Source organism: Protomyctophum bolini (genome assembly GCF_963924005.1).
Source record: "Protomyctophum bolini genome assembly, chromosome: 9".
Classification (NCBI taxonomy): domain Eukaryota; kingdom Metazoa; phylum Chordata; class Actinopteri; order Myctophiformes; family Myctophidae; genus Protomyctophum; species Protomyctophum bolini.
Window position 1 is genome coordinate 30,751,493 of NC_137870.1, and position 24,175 is coordinate 30,775,667.

General features: G+C 39.0%; 1 protein-coding gene across 2 annotated transcripts in view; it reads right to left on the bottom strand.

The window, feature by feature from the left end:
- Positions 1–15,108: 15,108 nt before the first annotated feature.
- Positions 15,109–24,175, bottom strand: part of b3glcta (beta 3-glucosyltransferase a) — a 67,732-nt gene continuing 58,665 nt past the window's right edge. Inside the window, exons 10-16 of one of the 2 annotated variants that reach the window (XM_080772196.1) lie at positions 23,828–23,897; positions 22,166–22,279; positions 18,368–18,467; positions 17,817–17,936; positions 16,441–16,585; positions 15,764–15,935; positions 15,109–15,410 (exon numbers count right to left, since the gene is read on the bottom strand). In XM_080772196.1, coding sequence (XP_080628322.1) covers positions 15,768–15,935; positions 16,441–16,585; positions 17,817–17,936; positions 18,368–18,467; positions 22,166–22,279; positions 23,828–23,897 — 717 coding nt within the window. In that variant the 3' untranslated portion in view covers positions 15,109–15,410; positions 15,764–15,767. Of the gene's footprint in view, positions 15,936–16,440; positions 16,586–17,816; positions 17,937–18,367; positions 18,468–22,165; positions 22,280–23,827; positions 23,898–24,175 lie in introns of both variants that reach the window. The other variant, XM_080772195.1, reaches the window with a different exon arrangement.

Here is a 24,175-nt window from a genome sequence, read left to right on the forward strand (position 1 = left end):
AATGACCACAAAGCCATAAAGAATCAACAGCAGACTGGGGGGAGCCAAAACATTCACAATGCTAGTAGTCTACCCCGTACCAATTCATTCTTGTTCTAAACACCTACCTACTACATGAACCAGTTTTTCCTAGGCTGACCTACATCAGCAATACAAACACCCCAGTGTGTATGTACTAGAAGGCATTATAGTGTTTTAGGAAGAAACAAGAACCAGTCAATACTCGCTTGTCCTCTCTATCAATAAAGTCTTCCCAGCATTAGTTATAAAATATGGGAAAATGACAATCAATAATCACAGATAACTTATACTGCTTTTAAAGTCGCCTAAATATGCCATAAAATACTTCATTATAGAGGCCACAACACATTTATTATGGAAGCCTCTGGCAACAGCCTGTCATGCACTATATTCAGTACAGTGGTAATTTGACTTGTCAAGAACCTGTCAAAAACAGTAAAAAACAGTAGCCTCAAGAGAAATATTTTACAGGAATTCCTAATAGAGTACACCTTAAAGACAAGAGGTTCAACTAGTCTCTGCCTCTTGCTCCTACCAATAGTGTAACTGTTGGAATAGCGAAAACCTTTTAGGCTCCTTCTGACCTAGTTAAGGTCTGCCTTAAGGACAGGGATTCTCATTATGATCACACTGAATGAAGAGAGCGATGACAGACAAAGCACCCTTTACAACAGCACCCTTTAGGGAGGATCTCTCGATGTCTCTCTTTCAGCTCCGTAGGTTTGATTTCATCCTATGAGACAAATCAAAGGAAAAATCTCAGTGTTCCATGAGCACACAAATAAATGCACGTTACAGTAATTATCATAGTCCTGCAAATTCAGAATTGATCAATGCCTCCATGGTTTTATGTCTTGTAAAAAACTACCATTTGTAACCATTTAAACTTAAAACTTTAATTTTCAACTTTTTTTTCTCCAACATTGTTTTTATTTCTGCCACTGACCATGATTGTATGTTCAAAATAAAAATCAACACTGTAAACATCCTAACTGAACCTAGGCAACGTACAGAACCTGTACCTTATACAGAAAGACAATTATGAATTAAAAAAGCATAGAAGTATAATTCCATTAAATGACATGAGCCCATTGATACTGATGTGGTGCTAGTGCACCCTCTACTGGTATACAAATGTTCTGAAAAGTAATAACAGCCAAGATGATTTCTTTTCTTCTATTAATACTACAACAAGAGAAGAAGGGGGCGTGTATTTTATCTTACGGATAAGTAGACTGCACCACTCATTTAATTTTCAAATAACTTAAATTAAAGGTATAGAGTACTGCCCCCCGGCAGGGGACAGTGATTTCCCCAGCCCTGTTCTCGCTCTATACCAACAACCAGAGGGGCTCGGACAGTGTGAGCATGGCGATACTGCTCTGGTCAACACCTCAAACAGCCCTGCTCACTATGAGGAGGAAGCAAAGAAGCTTCACCAGTGGTGTGAGGAGCACTACCTTCAGCTGAATGTGAAGAATACCAAGGAGCTCCTCATAAGCCCTCGGAGGCCTCGAGGGCTCGACCCTATTCCGCAGCTGGGTGGGCAGGTGGTGGAGACTGCCAGCAGCGGACCTACCTCCTACAGAGGCTGAGATACATGGATGTTGCCCCCCCCTCCCCCCATCCTCCGCAGCAGCTTTTACATCTGTCATATAGAGAGCATCCTAACCTTTTCTTTCCTGGCTTGGTATGGAGGGCTCTCAGAGTCCAACAAGGCTAAGCTGCGGAGGGTAACCCACGCGGGGTCTAAACTCTGGGGATGCAGTGCTCTGCCCTTCAGCATCTCTACGACCAGAGGACAGTGAAGAAAGCAGCAAAGATCGCGAGAGACCCAACTCATAACCTCAGCACCTGCTTCAAGGCCCTGCCCTCGGGTAGGAGATACACTGCATCTAGATTCAAGAAGTCAAGGGCAGTGCCAGTTTCATCCCCTCTGCCATTAGGCTCCATAACAAACACAAACCCCCCCAATACCTGATTCACCTCACCTGGACTTGCTTGCCAGTGCCCCCGGCGCACACACACACACACACACACACTCAACCCATGCACCCCTGCACTAGGCACATTTTGTACTTTTACTCCACTACAATTATTTGAAAACTTTAGTTACTATAGTTGCTTTGTAGATTTTGTTTATTTATTTTTTACAAAACACACTAACCACTTCAGCATATACAGGTATATATATATTTCAGCCATTTGAAAATATTGTGATTGCTATATTCAAATGTAAATTTGTAGATCAGCTATTTTCAAATTATTTTTTATGCATTTTGAACGTGTGTTTGAAACGAGACAACAAGTAGCCTACATTTACTTTTGGTACTTTAAGTATATTTTGATACCAATACTTTTGTACTTTTACACACATTTTAAAATCCGGACTAAGTGAGTATTTCTACAATACAGAATTGGTACTTTTACTTAAGTAAAAAAAAATCTGAGTACTTCTTCCACCACTGGGAGCAGGTCAGCCTGGTCAACAGGGCCAGAGAAACCAACACCCTCCGGCAGACACTACTACATGCTGTTACCATGGTAAGAAGTAGCATTTGGATCTGAACGCACAGAGCAGAACCTGATGAATAATTAACAGCTATGAATGGCTAATGTTAGTACATGCTCTTAGGGTTTATTCCAGCTGTGCCAATGGATACACTGTAACTGTAACCAGTGGAATTCAGATAAGTGACACTCCACACAGACACACAGTAATCCTCCCAGTCAGGACTAAGAAGAGTATTCAACATTGGCATTAAATTGTTTGTTAAAGTTTTAAGAGTTGTGAACCATTGTTTCTACAACATGAACTCTATTCAACCTTGGCCCATGAATTTAATTTAGCACACAAATTAGAGTCATACTAAAAGCTCACCATACTACAGTATATGTAGCAAATCACCTCATGATTTGAATTTGAAAATCAGTCATTTTTGCCGAGCGTCACGGTCATACAACAAATACATAAATCTGCCATATAAACTCTTTACGAATCCCTGGAATGCAGAGTGGAATGGCATTCCATGATGACAACCTAATACCACAAAAGATCAAAGGTGTCTTCTCACCCCTCCTTTACAGGGTGCATGCCACAAACTCCTCAAACCATATGCCGTTTGGGATTAAAAAGACAAGGATCAATGTCCATGTTTTAATAAATCATTAAAATGCTTACTGACTCCACCACCAGCTGCATCAGATGAAGTGAAGTTCCGTACAAAAGGCGGAATTAATGGTGAGAAATTATTCAACGGGTCATGTATTCACTCCATTGTTTGTCACAGGGTTAACACACACACAATAGGACCATTCACTGCCTGTGAACAAGTCCACAAATTGCACCTGTTCCCTCCACTACCTGCCATATTATTTCCCTGGAGGAGGGGCTTCAAACTGAAGTTTGTGCCTATTTGGGTATGGAAAATGGGAGACTTGGCATGTCTCATCCATGTGTTATTGTCTTCTAATCTGAGGTGAACACCATGCATATATCGAGTTACAGTAAGGTGATTATGTTCATTTTCACTACGCATCAATCAAATTAACATTTCATTGCATCCATCCATTATGAAAAACCATCTCCTGTCAAAAGATGATTTCTGTGTAGCACATTATGAGGTAGCTATTAAGTTGAAGGACATTAGGTATATATTTTACTGGGCCGATAGCCCATGAGTTAATGTAAGTAACTGATATGGTACTGTAGTAGGCGTACTGAAAACCAAGTCTATATTAAGTTCTCTCATTTTTGTTTTCTTTTTTATGCAAAGAACCTTTGAACTACTCTTGCCAAGCTATGTTGAGAAATCATTAATAACTATATATTAACCACTTGCGCACTACTTTAAAAAATCTTTCTTTTCAAACATTTTCTGAAAATAGTTGATCTACAAGCTCACAACATGAACATGCACATCGCTACGTGTTGTGAGCTTGGAGATCTGCAAGATTATAAGAACAGAATATATATATTTGATATATGAAATATATGAAAAAGGAACGCCAACGCGTTTCGGCTATGCAGCCTTCATCAGAGCATGCAGAAGGCTGCATAGCCGAAACGCGTTAGCGTTCCTTTTTGGTGTGTGCCAATAAAATAAATGGAAATGTGAGTACCTTGTCCCCCGCTTTTTTAATTTTTGGATGTGCTACCTTTTTGGAATTTTTAATTCCTATTTTTTGATGTATACTTGATTTGGGTTTGTCACTCCACTGAAAGCCATTGCTCTTTTTCTCATTTAACAAAGGTCATATTCATTCAAATGCAAAGCAAGACACATCACATTTGTCTATATTTCAGACAGTATAGGACTATTACAGATACTGTAGGTCAACCATGCCTGACACCCGTTACACCTGGCCACCTTTCAGTATCCACACAGCTGTGACTTAAAAAGCTTTTTCCTTATTTTGTTGTGCCTGTTTCAAAATAAATGTACTTATTTGCAATTTCAATGTCATTTGGTATCTGCCTTAAAAGAACACCCACTAAAATCAAGTTCAGCTTGTTTGAAAAGACATGATATATTGAGATATCATATTTGCATATGAGAATGTTTGCTATGATATTTTCTCAACAATAAAGCATATTTTTCACATTTTTCTCAAAATGTAACAGAACAAATTGGGCACTTGTTGAAAGACAGATGAACAGTATAGCATAATAGGCCTAGTAATGCCTATAAATTAACAGTATAGCCTATACATAACTAGTTAAATAAGGGAAATTTCAGACAAATGGAAAGTTATCTGGTAATTAGTTAATATGAAAATAATTTCCTTTAGAAATAGCCAAGGAACAAAATGCATGCAAGTAAAAATATGTGGTTTCAAATAAATAATTAGCTTGGATTGTAATAATTATTAAAATAGGCTACTGTCTTTCCCTCAATTCCCTGGCCACCACATCGTGTTGCAACAATAACAATATAACAGGCTACTTAATGTATTCAAGTCTTGCCACAATATCTCCATAAAGCATATGAAGGTTAACTTTCTGGCTTGCTATAAACCTTGAAAAAGCATGGGGTTGTAATTATGCAGTTCACAAAATGTAAGGGTATTATAAGTTAGGAATGTTCACCTCTTTTGATGTTGAGGGTAGAGTTAATGATACAGTCAATGGCTTAAGGTCACGGCCAGGAAACAGGAATCGCCTGGCTCTGGAATGATTCCAATTAAAAACAGTTGAGTTCCTACTGCTGCTGTTGCGCTCGCACCGATAACAACGTACATTTGTAGAGATTAGAGAATGTGAAGGTGCCTGCATGTGCCATACAAACATTCAAAAGAATGATAAATACCTCAGGACGGCTGAGGACGCTAACTTCAGTTATTGTATTCCATCTCCTGAAGTGTGGCGTCGAAGGTTTTGCCTGAGTGGACCCTGAAATTGCACTTGTTCAGGTCAGGAACACACTTCTGCTCAATATCGTCTCTCCATCAACTCTCCTGCCATGATACAAACTCCTCCCCTAGCAACAAGACCGAGCCTGCACCGTTGAATAATGAAACGCATGGAAGGCATTGCATTTCTTCAGCCTGGTGGCGGGCCCATCGTACCAAACCATACAGTATGTCCCAGCCAGGCCAAGACAAGTCCCAATCATATTCACGTGTGTGTGTGTGTGTGTGTGTGTGTGTGTGTGTGTGTGTGTGTGCGTGCGCGCGCGCGCGTGGGAGGGGGGAGATGAAGAGATAAAAATCGTACATATTTTTTTAAATTGGTACTGTTTATTGTATAGGCAAATGCAAAACAAGTGTGATCCATATAGGCTACACCTCACGCCTACCTACCACTTGCACTTGGCTTCTGTTTGCTAAGCCACCATGTCCTACAGCATACATTCATTTTGTATCTTCAAATTATTGAGTAGGCTACACACACACAAACAAACAAACAAACAAACAAACAAACAAATTCAAACACTCATTTGACCATATTGAGAGTGGCATAATTCAGACTTCCAGAGAAAATAATTTGATCAAGAATATGGGGATCCAGCAGAGGGCATCAGAGAATTATTATTAGAAAGGAATGGCTGATGAAAGTAACATTTTGTGTACAGCTGTGAAGACTGGTAATCATGCAGACAGCACAATGAATGAGGTGCAGGGGGGAAAGGCTATTCTTTTCAATTATTCATTGGATTGGAATTTCAGGATGTTGTAGTCCTGTAATTATTGTCATTCACACTTTTACAGCATGGAGTAAAGTATAATTACTATGTGAAATATGGCTTCAACTTGAAGCAGACATAATTTCAATCATAAAGTATTCAATACTACTGTAGGCCTACCTACCTATCATGTGCCTCCTATGGGGAAACAGTGTTGGAAATATCACTTAAAAATACAGACGGCTTGCATTTCCCACCTAGACAGTACAGAGACGCAGCTAATGTTGGCAGGAGCATGGATATCTTGACCCGGGTTGACAGTGTTCAATAGCCAGCCATCAACCTATCAGACAAAAATTTACCACTCAGGATGACATAGTACTCTTTCAAGATGCTTGCTTGCTCTAGCAAATGGCTTTGTCAACTGCACTTGCACACCAAGGCTCTTCACAGTGACAGTATAGAGCTGTACCGCAGTGGCAATTTATAGACTACCAGGTGCAGTAAAGAGATAATTATAAAACAGAATTAACAACACATCACACATTTTAAATGCCTAAAAATAAACATTCAGGCATGTGGGTGAAATATCTTTACTGTTCAGATGAAACAGCTTGAGATTTAAGGACATTTCCTTTACCCATCTGGTTCACAGAATACAGAATAGAATAGATATGGAATAGAAGTTCTATATATAAAATGGCTATGCCACTCATGCATGTCAATTTAGTGCTCGATTCAGATAGCATATGTGGTTTTCAGCTTGGATTAAATGTAATATTATATATCTATTAAAGAGATTCTCAAAGCAGGTTTTGAGTGCCATGGTCCAAACAGACAGGTATGGAGGTATGGTCAGGGGCTGCCATGCACAGCAGCAAAAATTAAGTGACATTTTCTTCTCACTTAAGCCCTAGCTACTTCTTTGTACAAAAACAATACATATATATAAACTGCTACATTGTGATACCATCAAAAACTCAGAGAGACAGTCAGTCTCTTTCCCAAAAAGAAATGGCAATGTACTTAATTCACAAAGAATTCAGCCTGACCAGAAGTAGAATTAAAATATTATCTGCACCTGTGATCAAAATGAATGACCGGAGATGGGATATCAAAAATAGAGACATGGATCCCCACAGCAAATAAACCGATCAATCAATCAATCAATCAATCAATCAATCAATCAATCAATCAATCAATCAATCAATCAATCAATCAATCAATCAATCAATCAATCAGGCTAATTATAACACAGTTTCCCTCAATGTGTAACGCATGTAGTTCAAGACATGATTCAAGATAGGACCCAGAATCTATACCCACTGAAGGAGCTTACAGCTCCGTTCTGGTAACTTGACCAACAGCATCAGCCACCCACTGATGCAGCAGCATGCAAAGCAGGGGCCGGGGTCAGAGACCACATCAATAGTTGTTCTCAATGTCTTGTAGGGTTGCTTCGACTAAACACATCTAGTTTTGTTTCAGGAGTCCTCCATATAGTATTGATGAACCGCAGATGTAGAACACAGAAACTGTGCTGTGGGCCCAATTAGCATTCGACCAAGGTCAAATCTTTGATGTTTTGGTTCGACAACAGACATTGCGTTGGATACAAAATTATAGAATGAGATGGAGTCTCAAATCATTATGCTTTATGAGTATAATCTTAATATGAATAATATATTTGGGCTCCTTTAGTGTTAGGATCCATCATTTCTTTCATATCACTCAAGGAAAAAAAAGACCATCTAAGTTAAGGGAAGAAACTGTCAAATATGAATGATATTCCGGCACATTGTATAACTAGATCCTACCAACAATCTAATGATGCATCCACATAAAATGTAAAAACCCTGCAGTGTAAAAGGATTAGGAGGTGATGGTATTATTATTGCTGTGAGGGGGACCTAGAAATGAAGGAAGAAATATTACAAAATATAAGAAATACTGCATCTATGTCAGTTAATGTATGAGCAGTTATATTGACTTTGGTAAAAAAAATAAGAAGCCGGTTGGAATGACATTATAAAGAATTGTGTGGCAACAGAAGTTATTCTGGATGGTTTATCTCAAGCAAACAATGGTTGATGCAACTGCTGGAAGTATATGGATCATCTTTTATAATTTGGATACAACGCCACATTGGGTGTATAGAGATGATATTTCTGCTCTTCTCTATATCTTGCGAGCAAACCATCTTTAAAATTATGCAAATTGGAATATCATAACAGCGGATGTTGACGTAGCTGTTATGATGACACTGCTATTGTTGGCATTAAAGTGGGGACTGGAGAAGACCATGAGCATATGGTGCATGATTTCATCAGCGGGTAAGATAATCATTCAGAGGAGGAGGTTGAATCAGTTACTGTCACTCATAATAATCTGTTTTCTGCCAACATTGATGCCATATGCAAAAGGGAGTAACGCAAGGTTAGTCCTAAAGATGATGATTAATTCCTCTCGTGTGTAAATCAATTGCTGACTCTGTTATACAATGAATATAATTTAATATGTTACTTGAAAGTTTTTGGTGGATGGATTTGGGAATCTTTAACAAGAAGCCTGGGAAGGCTTGTCAAAGTTGCTAGTAATGTCAGTAGGGTGGGTATTATGGCTCAGTGCACATTTTCAGCAGGAATGCATTCTGTATGCTGGACTGCCTTTGCAATCCCTCCTCAAGGAGATTGAGCTATTGTTTGCATGTCACTTTCTGCAACTGTTACAGTAAGTTGCCAAAAATAAAATCCATGATACAATAAGGACATCTCTATCTCAGTAGAGTCTAGAGACTATTTACAGTACGATTCTTGTCTTGTTCTTGATCTCTTTTTGCAGCATAGCTTTTACCGTAACAACTTTAAACCCTATTTATACTTCAGTGTTGCATGGTGAAAATAGCCGATCTACAAGCTCACATTGTGACGTGTGGTGAGTTTGTAGATGAACTAATTCCCCCTTTTTTTTTTTAATTACAATTTACACCACATCCGATTGTTCTCTATCATGTCAAGACTATCTCTCCAGTTCACCCTACATAAACCATATGGTGGAGAGATCACTCAGAGAACCTGGGTTACATTGTAACCTGCTGTTATCCTTGAGGAACAATTATTAGAAAATATGCAGTAGGCTATGGAGTATACAAGTATACAAGTGCAGAGAACCGAATGGGGGGACAAGGATATGACCGCCAGAATGTGTCTGGAACATCTGCACAATATCTGTAGCCTCAGTCCCAGGACCCTATAGGGAAACCAACATTAAGCACTGCGTATCATTATCTTGGAGCTGATGCACCAATTCATCATTCCCTCTGTCTTGTTTCAATCTCTCTTACCTTCTAATCTCCCCTCAGAGGGCTAGAAAGCTGGACTTGGCACAGATGCGTGCAAGATGGCTGTTTGTTTGCCTTATAGCCTTTATCAGCAATCTGTTTCCCCCAGAAATAGTAACACACCACCACAGGACAACACTATAATTCATGTCACAAGGCTTGTGTAAAGAATACCTCTTAAAATTGCAAATGCAAACAGCGGCGACAGATGGGCCAATCAAAGGTACTGTGCATGAGCGCTATGGTTGGGCATGCACTATAATTATAATGGAGACTTCTGATCTACTCAGATTGAAGCTGTAGGGTAGGTGATCCAATGGGCTTGGTTTAATTTAAATTACCACCTCCCTGTATGATGTGAAGTGAGAAAAAAAGAAATCAATATAATTGTGCATCATGAGGACATCAACAGAAGTATAGTGATTTCACTGACTAGTAGATTACTTAAACGAGACATTTTAACACAATTTACTTTTTCAGTAATCATCAGTAAGTCTTTGTGATTGTAAACTGCGGTCTAAAGCTGGTCAGCTCTCTCAATATATGGAAGGAATGGAAAATCTCTTCTGGCAGCCTTTTAATTTGATTGACATGCTGTGATCTGAAGAAACAAGGATGGAGGACATTGAAATTAAACCACTTACCATGGGGATATTGGCTCTTTGTCTTCTACACAAATGTTCCTCACATAGTTCTATATTTGTCAAGTTCAATCAAAGATGTTATCAGTTACATTAAATCTCGTATGGATAGGAAATTCAATAAAAGCTGTAACAAAATGAATGAAGAGATTGAGCTACGCCATATGGTTCTGCAAAAAGCAATATTGGTAGTACAGTATATTCTGAGCCAGTACTGTCAAAATGGTGTAAAATTCCATTAGAGTATATCCAGCACGAAAAGTACTTTATCTGCACCAATGTACCAAAATAAATAACTCCCACACAGTCTTCAAAATGCAAGAAAAAGTTTAATTTTAATAACAAAGTTTAAGTCTAGTATTATACCTTCATCATTTGATGATGACGGAAGTTGTTATTCCCATTAAACGTATTTGTTAAAGGTTTTTCTTTTAGTATGTGGGGGTCCTTGTCTGGTCTACTCCTCTCGTCTTTGTACTGTAGGTGTGCAAAACACTCGCACCAATGTGAAATCTGTTGTCTCATAAACATTAACAAACCCATGTTCTGTTCCATTAACAGTATAATATTAATTGCTAATTAAATATGTGACCCTTGCTTTGCACCTTGGATACACTAACTGGGGATGACATTGATGAGTCATCATTAAACAAGCAATTTCTTTAGATATAACTGTCTGCAATACAATGAAAACTCATTACAGCATTGCAAGAGCAATCATGTTTAGGTGGGAAGGTTAACACAAGCAATATAGAAGATGTGATATCATGAAATTAAACTCCTGTAATGTAAGAAAACCGTTTTTTCATTGTACTTGGTCTGAACAGCTGGTAGAAATAAATGAGCAAATTCAACAGTAAGTTCATGCAGTTAAATTGCTGAGCATTACAAGTGCATATTCTATTCAGCCATATGACATAACCAACCACATCAAAAGTGGAGGCAGCCTGGATCTCACTACCATCAAAGTCTCTGTACAAAGATAGAACAATGAAGCTTTATTCAACTATCATGCTTGATTACCTCCTTCCACATTTTGTGCTGACATGTTGAAAGATTCAGCACTGCAATAATCATCAGTCTGGCCTCCAAACGGAGAGCATGGTAATAATAGACATTTGGTGAACAGTGCGCACTCGGAACTGAACCAACATAATCAGACAATTCATTTAACTCCCAACGTAGACCAGTGCAGTGCCCAGGCCGGCCTAGCGGTCCAGGCACCTAGGCTGATAATCCACACTGGTTCGAGTCCCAATCGATCCCCGACGACTTGTGCTGTGTGTCTTCCCCGTTCCCCCCCACCACTCTCCCCGTTTCCTGTCAATCTACTATACATCTATCAATAAAGTCGAAAAGCCAAAAAGATTAATAAATAAACAATTTCTATTTACAACTTCAAAGAGTTCATGAGAGATGGTTGAAACCAATTTCCACTGACCTGATACAGTAAAAGGCAATATAACAGTTATGACAGGGCCAGGAAGAAAGATTTAAACAGTCTTTTCTCCAGGTAGAAGACACACGATAGGTGGGAAAAGTGTAACAAGAAAGTAGAAGGTTCTTTGTTTGTATATGCCAATTCGTACAGTATGTGTATGTACAGTGTATGAAGCTCATTTACAGATCATGGTCCTGGAGCATTCAGTGATTTGGGTGAAAAAAAACGGTCCGCCCCTGTAACAAGATGTGCACATGCACACACTACAGTGTGATGCCACACAGGCCAACATCACAGACACACACCAAGGCCCGCCCCCGCTCGATCATGATTGGCGGAAGGCCCCTCTCTGTCCTGATTGGATGACGGCTGGGCCACCTAGCCAAAAAACGAAACCTACATTTTTTACGACAGGGAGGAACTCCTTATATGCTCAGCACACTCTATAGTAGGGGGGATTATCACGACAAAACAAAAATAAGTGATATTTGAATTAAGTTAAATCACTGAATATACCTTAAATTACTGCTGATTTTCAGGTTTTTTTAAAACCACCCACAAAGATATTTGTATTGCCAGAGTGGTTAGGTTAATATGAGGAAATTGAGAAATATGAGAAAATCTTGGTGCATTACGATGAATTACAACAATATTAAAGAAATGTATACAGATAAAGTTATCAAATATATAAAGGTAGAGAAAGGATAAAATAATTAAACTATACAATATGTGAGCTGATCTGGGATCATGGTTAGATAAATATGAATTATTGCACTTGTTGAAACACAGATGTAGCAATAACAAGTTTTGGACGTCCTAATTGTGCCTTGATGAATAAAATATAAGCACAATCTTGAATTAATATTCCATAACAGTATATCCTTTCAGTTACAGTAGGCTCCTTCGAGTCTCATTATACTGAGCACACATGTAAAACAAATTTAAATCAATTACTCATAGAAATGGTAATACATTATTCAATCTTGAATGTTAAAGTGCAATATGGAAATCCTCAAAGTGAATCATAATATGGTTCTTTACAGTAAATGATGAATGTATACTTTCAATACAGATGCAGTGTGTCACGGACAGTCTCCACTATGCCGGATGACCGAAGGACAGTGAGGCTGTCTGTCCAGTGTCCATCCAGCCATGATTATGTGAGCAGCTAATCTAAAGTGTGGCCACTTTTGCACAAAATGCAACAAATCATGAATGCAGTGTTCGATTACCATGAAACTTTCACACACACACACACACACACACGCACACGCACACGCACGCAAACACACACACACACACACACACACACACACACACACACACACACACACACACACACACACACACATTCACATATTTTCCTCTGCGAAGTACTAGTAGTAGAAAGTAGTAGTAAGGTTGAAATCTCTTTTTTGCAAGTAGAAATATATCCGGGCTTTGAAGGGTTGAAGGGCAGAATCTACATCATATGTGCAAATCAGCTTTTTGTGCTAAGACAAACGTGCCATTGACAATGAAAGGAGAATTTAGATCATACTGTATGTGTCTGAGCAAATTTATTTATTGGGGCATTATTTTATTGGATGCTGTACGATGATAAGAGCGCCCCTCACTTCACACGGGTGTGTGTGTCAGGTAGGAAACTACTAATGTTCCTAGTCAAATATGCCCTTAATAGCCCCATTGAGACTGAGACAGCACTGTCTTCTTTCTTTTTTTTTAAAGGCTCAAGTGAAGATGGACAGGAAAGAGGGAGTCAGAGAGAGAAGGGGAGAGACGCAGCAAAGGTCGTCATGAACGGGACTCCAACATGCAGCGTGCCGTCAGGCCAAAGCCTATTATGTGGCATGCATCTGGACCACTTGGCCAGCGGGCGGCGGGCGCCCCAGACAGCACTGTCTTCTACTATACATTTTCGCAGTAAGATATAAATTAGTAACCAACCACTGCATTATCCTCTCCTTTTCACATTGGATCCCTTGGTTCTGTCAACTCTACTCTTATCACTGCATGTCAGAATGACATCTCACAGTGAATGCCTTCCCAGTTCCCACCCCCTCAAGCTCAATAGACAGAACAGAGCCTCTCTTCTTGCCCCCCTGTAGGATCCTTTCACTTCCATCAACACCCTCTTCCTCAAACTGCCTGAACCTGTCTGGGAGTGATCCTGGAGTCAGATGTCCTTCAAGGCCCACATTTCAGCGATCACTTGCTCCTGTAGGTTTGTATTTTATAACATCAGTGGGATCAGACCTTTCCGACAGCTCCTAAAGTTTCAATCGTCAATCGGACTACTACTCTCTAAAACCTCTACAACTGATCCAGAATGGCACAGCGTGGCCGTGGCTGGTCTTCAGCGTCCCTAAATGTTAACATATCTCTGCTCACTCCACTCGTTACACGTTGCTGCTCACATCCAATAAAAAAAAAATGGTCTGTTGATGAACCAAAGTCACCAAGTCTGATTGTTTCATATTTCTTCGATTATACCACAATTTTAGAATTGAATTCAAAGTCAACTACACTAACTGTGGTGTCCCTCTTTTTTAACAAAAAATGCCCTTCTGGCGCACCTGGATCAGGAAACTCATCTTTTCACACCTCATCCCATAGAACCTTTATAGTGAAGGAAAGAGGGAGAGAGAGAGAAGGGGTGCAGCTAAGGTCGTCATGAACGGGACTCGAACACGTGACGTACTGTCAGGCCAGAGCCTATATGTAGCATATAGACCAGTAGGCCACTGAAGGCCAGCTGGCGCCCCCATAGAACTCTGTGTCTGCACCTGTTATCATATACAGTATGTTTACTGATATCTAGATTCTTAACTTGCATAACATTTTACTTGTTCAGATTCTAAATGTGATGATTTGACAGGGACAGACACGTGACACAACTGTACATAAGAGTGACTAGCACCACTCAAAAATACTATGATGTAATGATTTAAAGAGCTTCTCCCCACGTTAATTATCGATTTGATTGGTTGATCTTTGCATCATGTTTGTGCCGTTGCATATAAGTGGTAACGTGTACTTTCAAACTCAGGTCGGTCTGTCTCCGATTTATGCCCTTGTATGTCATCAACACGACATCAGCAGTTTTTCAGTGTCAGAGGTCCTTGAATCTCCATAATTGGTCCATTGTCATAATGGTGGTGGGCACTGCACTGGTATTCTGACAACGGGTGAATGGGTGGGAACTGGCATCATTGACAACAATTACGTCTGTGCCAATATATAAATCGGTCATGGATCTCTAACATTATTAGTATTGTAGTAATCTCTCAAGACAGATTCAGAGCGTTAACACCTGTTACAACATGAAGTTAAGAATGTAAACAGAGACACGTGCGGCCAGAAATGGAGCGCTAAAAGAGAGTGAACGGGCGACATCCGGTCTCTACAAGTGGAAGCCCACGGTGCCCCCAGAGGCAAATTCAAAGGATGTTTTTGATCATCCTACAATAGATTGCAATTTGTAAGCAACTATCAAAAATAAAACGATGGTTAAAGCCTTATCTGATGACTCATGTAAACACTTTCTTCAGTTGCAAATACAAAATTCTTGCCGAGCGAAATATATATAACATGAGACTTTTTCACCAACACATTCATTTGAATTAGAATGGACAATACCAAAGTAAACCTTAGTGTGTCTGACAACTTGTTCTTAGCTTTTTATGGCTAGTGAACAAAACAAAATCTAACATAGGACTCATATATTACACTCCATGAGACAACACATCCCCAAATATGGATCATTTTATGTCAAAATACTTACAGTATAGCACAATATACATCATTAGTAACTGTTGTTACATCCTTCAGAAGAGGATCTCCTAAATTCAACACAAAAAGCATTACTGTAGACAAACATTTTGATATAAATATGCCCATATAATATATGAGATTCATATTTCCAAACATACCAATAACCTCAACATGCAACTGAATGAAATCTCGCAGTCATGAATGTACTCAAATATCAAGTCATGGACACACACAGTCCTTATTTTATCATTCTTGAAGATTCACAAAACAAACAAACACAATCATCAATGTAGAATACATCCTTACAACATTGTCCATCCATGACTACGCACGCACGCGCACACACACACACACACACACACACACACACACACACACACACACACACACACACACACACACACACAAGTTGTGTGCTTACATGATTATAACTCTGTCTTGGTGCTCTTATCAGGTCCATCAGAACCTGTTGCTTCCAAGTCGTTCTTTAGCCATTTGTTAAAAACAGCAATAGGGTCAATATTCCAGTGCTTATGGAAGGAGATTGGCACCTGGTGAGCCAAGAAGTCTCTGGCATAATCATCTGGTCGTGCCTGGAATGTAAAAACACTTTTTAATGTCAATCAATCACAAACAGGTGTGTTGCACAGTGAGACAGAGCTACATGAAGATACACTACAGGAATATCATATTATATATGCTATATTTACACAAATTGTTTTAACCTATTTTGGGCGGGAACCCCTTTTGGTGTTAGCATTATGTTATGCTTTACCTATTGAAAAATAGCAGATCTATTATTGAAAAATCAAAGAACCACTGACATAGAAACAGCTTTTTCAGAAAACTGTCAGGATGTAAAAGACATTTTTAGAATCTGATCTCAGGTCAAATTGTTTTAAGCTGAACACTGCCAACTCTAATCTTGTCAATTGGACAGGGATGAAACAGACATGCATGCCACAGAGATAGACACTGACAGGGATGAAACAGACATGCATGCCACAGAGATAGACACTGACAGGGATGAAACAGACATGCATGCCACAGAGATAGACACTGACGGAGTGTAGATCTGAAGACAGACAGTGTAATAACCTGGTGAAAGAGGGGGCTGTGTGTGACAGGAAGTCCAAGGGCATTGAGGCACATTCCCAACACCATGTCATCAGGAGCATCATTGCTATAGCACTTACAGCCACTATTTAGTAGTCGGACCGCCGCCTCCCTGCTGAACACCATGCTGCAAGAATACAGGGTTATTATATTTAAATATACAGTAGATTAAAAGTTACGGTCAGGGGATTTACTTCTCATTGTCATCTTGGGAGCAGGCTTCATAGTGACCCCAACAATATCTTCTTTAAGTCAGCTCTTTTTATATTGATTTTTGGGGAATGCACTTTATTGTCTCCGACTGAATTTATATAGTGGCTGTCTTTCTTTTCCCACCATTCAAGGCACTTCACACATTCATTCTCACACGCTGCAAAGGCAGAGAGATGCATCATTATAAATGATATTACTCATGCAGTACACATTTACAAACTCTTGGTGGATCACAAAATGCAAGGCAAGATCGGTGTATTGATCAAGGGCACTTGGAGACTTGGTCAGGTGGAGGCAGGGATTGAACCAGGAACTTTCCAGCTCCCAGACAGCTGCTGTACCTCCTGAGCTACTGCTGCCCTGTGTTGCGTGTTTTGTTTTTTTACAATTTGACTACATTGATTGTGCACACTCATTTCCAATACAGAGCAGAGGCTAATTCTAAAACTCAAAACATTTTTTTTAAATCACTTTCAACCTGTGGCACCCTTTGGCACAAAGAGAACCACTGTCATACTGCATGCATTTTGCTGTAGATATTCTTCTATATTAATATTTTTTATTGTCTATTGATTTTCAGGAAACCCCTGCGGAGGAAAGAAAATAAGGAGTGAAATGATAGAAGTCAAGCTGAGAAGTAAGCGTCGTTTCAGTCTAATAATACTGTGCAGTTTCGCACCCGGATGAATGTTGATGCATCTCGAAGTGAGGTAATTGCGCTAGAGGAGGCAATCTTTGGGATGGCAGAAAATACTGTACGTATGTCACTCAAAGTGAAAGGATATCCTTTTTCCACAATAGAATGCTTTAATAAAAATGGAAACCTGGAGTGGTGTAAAATGTCAAGAGTTATTGATGTTACTCTCAAAGGTATTCAAAAAAAGAATCTGCAGCCTACAGACGCACATAAAAGGAAAGCAGACATTCAGCAATACTTCCTGTCTGGAAGCCTTCTCCAGTATTGCTTTGACATTTACATTCTGACATTTACATTTAAATTACACCTTTCAGAGTGCATATCTTAATCTAGTACTGGCAATTATTAATTAACTTTCATTCACGGGGCATTTCATTACAAGTCCCTCTGCTGAGGATCTGCCTCTTTCATTGAGATAATCCCAGAGTGTCTGAGCCATGTAACTCACCCTCCACCTCCTGTGATGTAACTGTAGCCCCCCTGGCTCAACCCATAGCCGTATTTTTCCCCTAGACACACAGGCTCTGAGGGTTCATAACAGCTTAGCAGGACCCGTAGTCTGGGAAGGCTGCAAGAAGCACAGATCAAACTCATCATAAACTCATCATTCAGTGATGCCTGTACAGACACAGAGGCACACACGGACGCGCGCAAACACACACACACACACACACACACACACACACACACACACACACACACACACACACACACACACACACACCTCTCTCTGACAGTATTGCAAATCCACTGTCACATAGAAAAGCAATCTGCTAGAGATAAAGTGAAATGTTAGATATGTGAAACATCCAATAAATCTATATCCCTAGGATTTCACATATTTTACAGAATGGTGACATTTTTCTAAAATATCTTTTGTCTAAATTGTTCTTTGTTTGACTTTAAACTTATTTCTTTTAGCCGGAAAACAAAAACAATTATGGAAAATGAAGGATAGTTACTAAAAATTGCCATAATATTTTATGGCATGTAAGATACCTGATGAGTGTGTCATCATCCACAATAAGAAGCCAGCTGGTCTTTGGGACAGCATCGGTAACATATCGCTTTAGAATGGCAAAGGTTTTCCCACAGTGTCCTGCAAAAGGAGATATGATCGCAACAGAATGCCTTTTTGGAATGAAACAGATATTGACCAAATCAAGAAGATAAATTATCCTGCAAGTAAAATACTAGCAGACCTTGCACAAAGTCTTGATATATAAAATCTCACACACTCTGCCCAAGCAAAAACTGTAACACTAATATCAATAAGTCAAATAACGTAAAGGCATTTATAATGGCTCAGAGTCAACACCAGAACTAGTACAAGGCTAAATAATCTAAATAATCTAATTTAACTGTACTGTCCGCATTTCGGTTTCGAAACGGGGAAACAAGCAATTTACTAATCAATTACTGTACATTTTAATCCTGCACTGAACCAAGTTCAAATGAATCAAGGACGTTGCTGATATATGAGCTGCTGTAATAGCTTCATTGAGAAAATTAGAGAAGCTATTATGGCTAAATAGCAGAGTATCTGTGTTTTACCACAGATATGTCAGGACAGGAATTTCATGGAGGCCATAAATGTCTAGCCTGGCTAATAAGCCAGACACAAATCAGCCGTTGGCAAAACAAAAAAAAGCCTGCCCGTGCGATATTAGTCTGGCGTATTAGCCAGGCTGACAAATGTCATGGCCAACGTGCCCCCTCAAAACAATATGCACTATAAGGCCACAGTGGATCCCCCTGCATTGCCCCATTTCCCTCCACATTGTCATTTGTTGAGATTCTGAAATCTTAAATACCCCTGGCCCTGACTAGACTCCCCATCCCCATCTTCAAACGAGTACACTAACTCTTTGGTAAATTGTAAATAGTAATGTATTAGCCCTATTTTGTGAAATAAGCTAGGCCTATTATTTATTTATTTATCCATTTGTTTGTTTATTCAACTGGAATATGTATTAAATATTTTATGGCCTTGCATTTAGTCTTTGTACCCTCAAGTAACCTCAAAACAAAGGCCTAGTGGCCTTTACCAAAAAATGATGAGGATATGAAGGAGAAGCATACTAGAAAACTTTACCCCTGATGATTAAGAGTAATACTAAACATCTTTATAAATTTGGTCAATTCCTGGCTTTTAGAATGTGTGTAGAAATGTTGTAAAAAGTACCATGGTACATGGTAAATGTATAATTTATTTTATTTATGCTGTAAACATTTTGTGTAAAATGCTTGTTCTTAGTTATTTTGAGGGGCGCTAGGCTAGAAATGACATGTTAATGTTAGTTATTTCCTTTGAGATGCATGTTGTGTCTGTGATGTGTTTTCATTTAAACCAACATCAAGACAAGAGAGGAAAGTAAAGTAAAGAGAGAAAAGACAAATCTGTGTTGGCATGTGGAATGGCTGCTGTATGACATATTTTTTATGCTTTACTTCAGTCAGGGGAGTACAGAGAAACAGGCGGAGAGGAGATACATTGGAGACTAGATCGGGGTCGGATTTGAACCTGGGTCCTCTTGCTCAGTAGTCACTATGACCATGTTATATAGTAAGTGCACTAACTGGCTGAGCCACTAGGCACCACCCTTGATATGACATCTTGAAGAACTAATAAGGTATGTACGGCATGCTGGGCCCGGGAAGAGCAAAGAGCTATTAAAGTATGTGTGGCATGCTGGGCCAGACGGAACAAAATGTTCCGCCACCAGCCTGAAATGAACAGCAGTAGGGTGGAAACTACTCAACAAGTACAAGGAACAGAGAGAAAGGTACCCATCAGAATCCAAATATCTAGACACTCAGCTAGGAGCCAAGACATGGAAATCCCTGGTGGCAACCATCACAAAGAATGCTGAGGCTTACTGTTTTATTTATAAGGCACCTCAAGGTGTTTTTCTCAGAATGTGAATACAAAATAAGTTAGCATTGGACACCTTGAAATGCTGACAGGAATAAAAAAATAAACATACTTTTAGAGGCACATCAGACTAGTTCTGCACACTCATTTTGAATTGCAATATTGTAGGTTACTGGGGAATGATAATAGGATGGGACGAGTGAGACCAGACAACTCAAAAACGGAATCTCTTAACCTCTGAAAGCTGAAAGCTTTTGGCTGGGGAAACTTTTGACTAAATGAGGGGTCTTGGGACCTTCCACATTATGACAGATATAAGTGACTCATGCATGATAAGTAATGTATAAAATTCAAAATTTCTATTCTAGGGGTGGGCAATTAACCAAAAATATAGGCCTATTAAAAACTATATTTTGCAACCAATAACCGGTAATCTTGCTGAAGGTGAAGGTTAACCAATTTACCGTATTTATGTCTTATATATCAACAAATCGATATGAACAAATTCAAATAGGTCTTTCAAAAGCAACTAATAGATAAATCTATCTATTGTCATGATGTGATTCGTTGTGAGCTTGTAGATCATGGTAATCGAGGCAAAAGTATTAACAGTTTATCACATACAAAGGGCATCTTATGAGATATTTGAGCCAGAATTAGTGACTTGCTGAAAATATTTTCATTTAAGAGAACAAAACATTACAAGCCTTGATAAGATTACTGTACATTTACACCACTCAGTCAACAGAGCTCATTGAATTTCTCCAGAATGGCAGTTAGGGTCACTTTTATGGCCAGGTTCCAAAAGTCTATGTATTCATACTATACTGTATACCGTAATTTAACAGTACATTATAAAACACCTGCTGACATCTCATTTCCAGTTTTTGCATCACCCTTTCAACTGTCTAGTTTATTCTAGTGAGGTTTTGCTTATTCATTTTATTATCCCGTCTCACCACTAAACTTCTATCCATATTCATCCATCCACCCAAGCCTCTGATATGAATTACGGCGCTATTGTTAAATCTAGCTTACTAACAAATGCATGTAATTATTTAAGGTAACTGTTGGAGCCTTTGTCCTACTCCTTCCGCCCAACACTCCCTGCTGACAGATGCCATGCAGTGTGTTGTTCTGTCTCACTCTACCTCAGATGCCTGAGATATCTCCAGAGAATTCTCCAAAGGTTTTCTCGGGTTATAAACTGAATATTCCAAAGAGCGTATGTTACCCTATCAACAACCTGACTAAATCCATCCCCACTGGTGTGCTCCCATTCCACCTTTCTCAAAACGGTTTCAAAAACCTAGGCGTTGCTTCTAGCTCAATACATTGAGAACAATGGTAAACTAATTGACAGGATGAAAATTGATCTTAAAAGATGGAACAATTTACCCCTTTCTCTTGTGGGTCGAAAACAATTAAAATTAACATTTTACTGCGCCTCCATTTTCTCTTTCAGAACCTTCCTCTTTTTCTGCCCAAAACATTTTTCAAGTCACTTGAAGCAATCATTTTATCCTTTATTTGAGCCGAGCAACAAACGGGGGACAATCTGATTCCCAGACAGCTGCTCTCCCAACTGAGCCACTGCCGGACAATTGATAGTTGAATATATGAGCTAAAAATTACAATTGTTTTACCAAATATGATTAAGATACATATTTCTTTCGTGTGTAGACTGAGAATATCATGACAGCAATACCCTCATGATTCATGCTTGTAGGCCTATGTCTCAAAAAGAATTGATGATAGTAAGTGACTATTGGATTTTTTTTTTAATCCAAATTGAACTCAAAAGCACGGTTAAGTTTCAAATGTAAACCAAGAAACCTATGCCCAAAATGGGGTTAATAATGACCAGGAACATGACATGTGCAACACTAATGGGTAGGTGAGACAACAACGAGATCAATTACCTCTTTCTGTATTAGGTATTCCCAAGTCTATGGTTGGTATAGAGGAATCAGCGTGGTCACTGTAGTACTCCAAAAAAGTGGCCTCATTCTCCCAGGTCTTCTTCACCACTGGGACTACAGCACAGCAACAAAGTAAAGGCAAAACTTGCACAACAGACAAACCAAGGAGTAAGCGCAAACTAGATATTAATCAGTGAGTACATAAAGGGTCATTAATGCACATAAATTAGTTGGAATGCTTGACTACTTGATTAATGCCACCCCACCAAATCACCAATGAATGTTCAAGATGACAGTTCTAGATTCAAATCTAGATACCAGATAATCATTGCCATTAGTTATAAACAACATTACATTTGCATTTGGTGATCATTTTCACATTCCTCTGAGCCTGCAATATCTTTTCTCATTTAGCGGAAATGTATTACCCAGAGATACCAAATTATAAATAATGCAATAATGCTTTGATATTTGAAGAATAGTGTTAATTATATTTGCATAATGATTCCTCTCATTTACTTGTCATTGATCAGATTAACAAAAACAAAACACAAAAGAGGTGCTCAATGGAGCACAATTCTCCCTCCATCGTTGTGTCTGTGTGGTGTATGTGATGAGTCAATGTTTTAATGTTGTGGGGAAAGGCTATGATAAAGAATGCATCGGCAATGTACTGTATCAATTATGTTTGTACTGGGCCAGACTTGGAACATACTGTAAATGAGGGCAGGAATGTAAATGACAGCTACCCCTATGTTTTCATAGCCTGGTGAACCTTCTGGGTCGTGTGAATTCACATTATCATGTGTCTTCTGTAGACCGGTCTGGCCCCAAGTGATGCGTGGGCGATTCTCGCATGCTGACTGGTTCTTCCACTTTTTGGTTACTGCAAAACGCCCACCCATCGATTGGGGCCAGACTGGTCTGCAGATGATAACGTGAATTCACGAGACTGTGTTTCATTTTAGTAACAAGGAAGAGTAAAATAAAACAGCAGGAATTCAAATGTTTTTGACTGCTTTGCTCGCAATAGTGAATTACTGAAAATATTGCTTCTCTTATATAATATTTTGTCATATTATAATAAAGAGAATAATAAAGCATTTTTCCCCTTGCAAAATAATCAAAAAGAACGAATGAGCAGTATCATTTAGAGTGAATAAAAGTAGTAACAGTAGTGGTTGGAGTCAGAAACCTTAACGCCATCACATATTATTTTCAGGACTCTTCATTATCAAAAATATAGCACGATGCAGCTGTAATGCTGTATTCACACCAGCAGTATCAAGCAAATTCACAAGTGTCTGAGGTTATGACTTATGAGTGACACCCTCGTAAATAAGCGCATTGTTCTCTGCCGAGAGCTCCGGGGTCAAAGGGAGCAGATGTGCGTGACTGGGGAGCTCACACACTGCCCGTCTCTGGCAGCTTCTTTGTATGATTTATTAATGCTAGGCAAGAAATAGGCCACGAAGTTGCCCAATCTGGATTAATTTCACAACTGCTAGTTTAAATCAATATCAATATTTGCTTAATGTACAATAGAATCCTCAGTGTTATACTTTAACAATTAATTAATTACCCAAATGGATCTGTACAATAACAAACACTATGTGGGAATCAAATGTTTTTTCACTGGTCAAAGTTTTGTCTATAACTCACCTCTCTCACTGTGAAATTTCTTGCATGTTTTCACAGCCACAAAAATATCTTCTTTATTAACAGGGGCTCCCTTCATGAAAAAGCAGAGGGAGATTAAAATATAATAAAAAACAAGATGAAAACACTGCACCCAAAATGTGAGAAGAAACAGGTTATGAAACAGGTGCTGTCGAAACCTTTCCACTTATAAGCTCTAAATACTATATGATTTTCTAAAATAGCAATTCTATAAGCTATTTTAACAAGTTGTTAAAATTGCTTATAAATAGCTTGTTTTAGACATTTTGGGAAAATTACACCTATGACAATCCCAAAAATAGAAAAAACATTGAAAAGGAGTAAAATGAT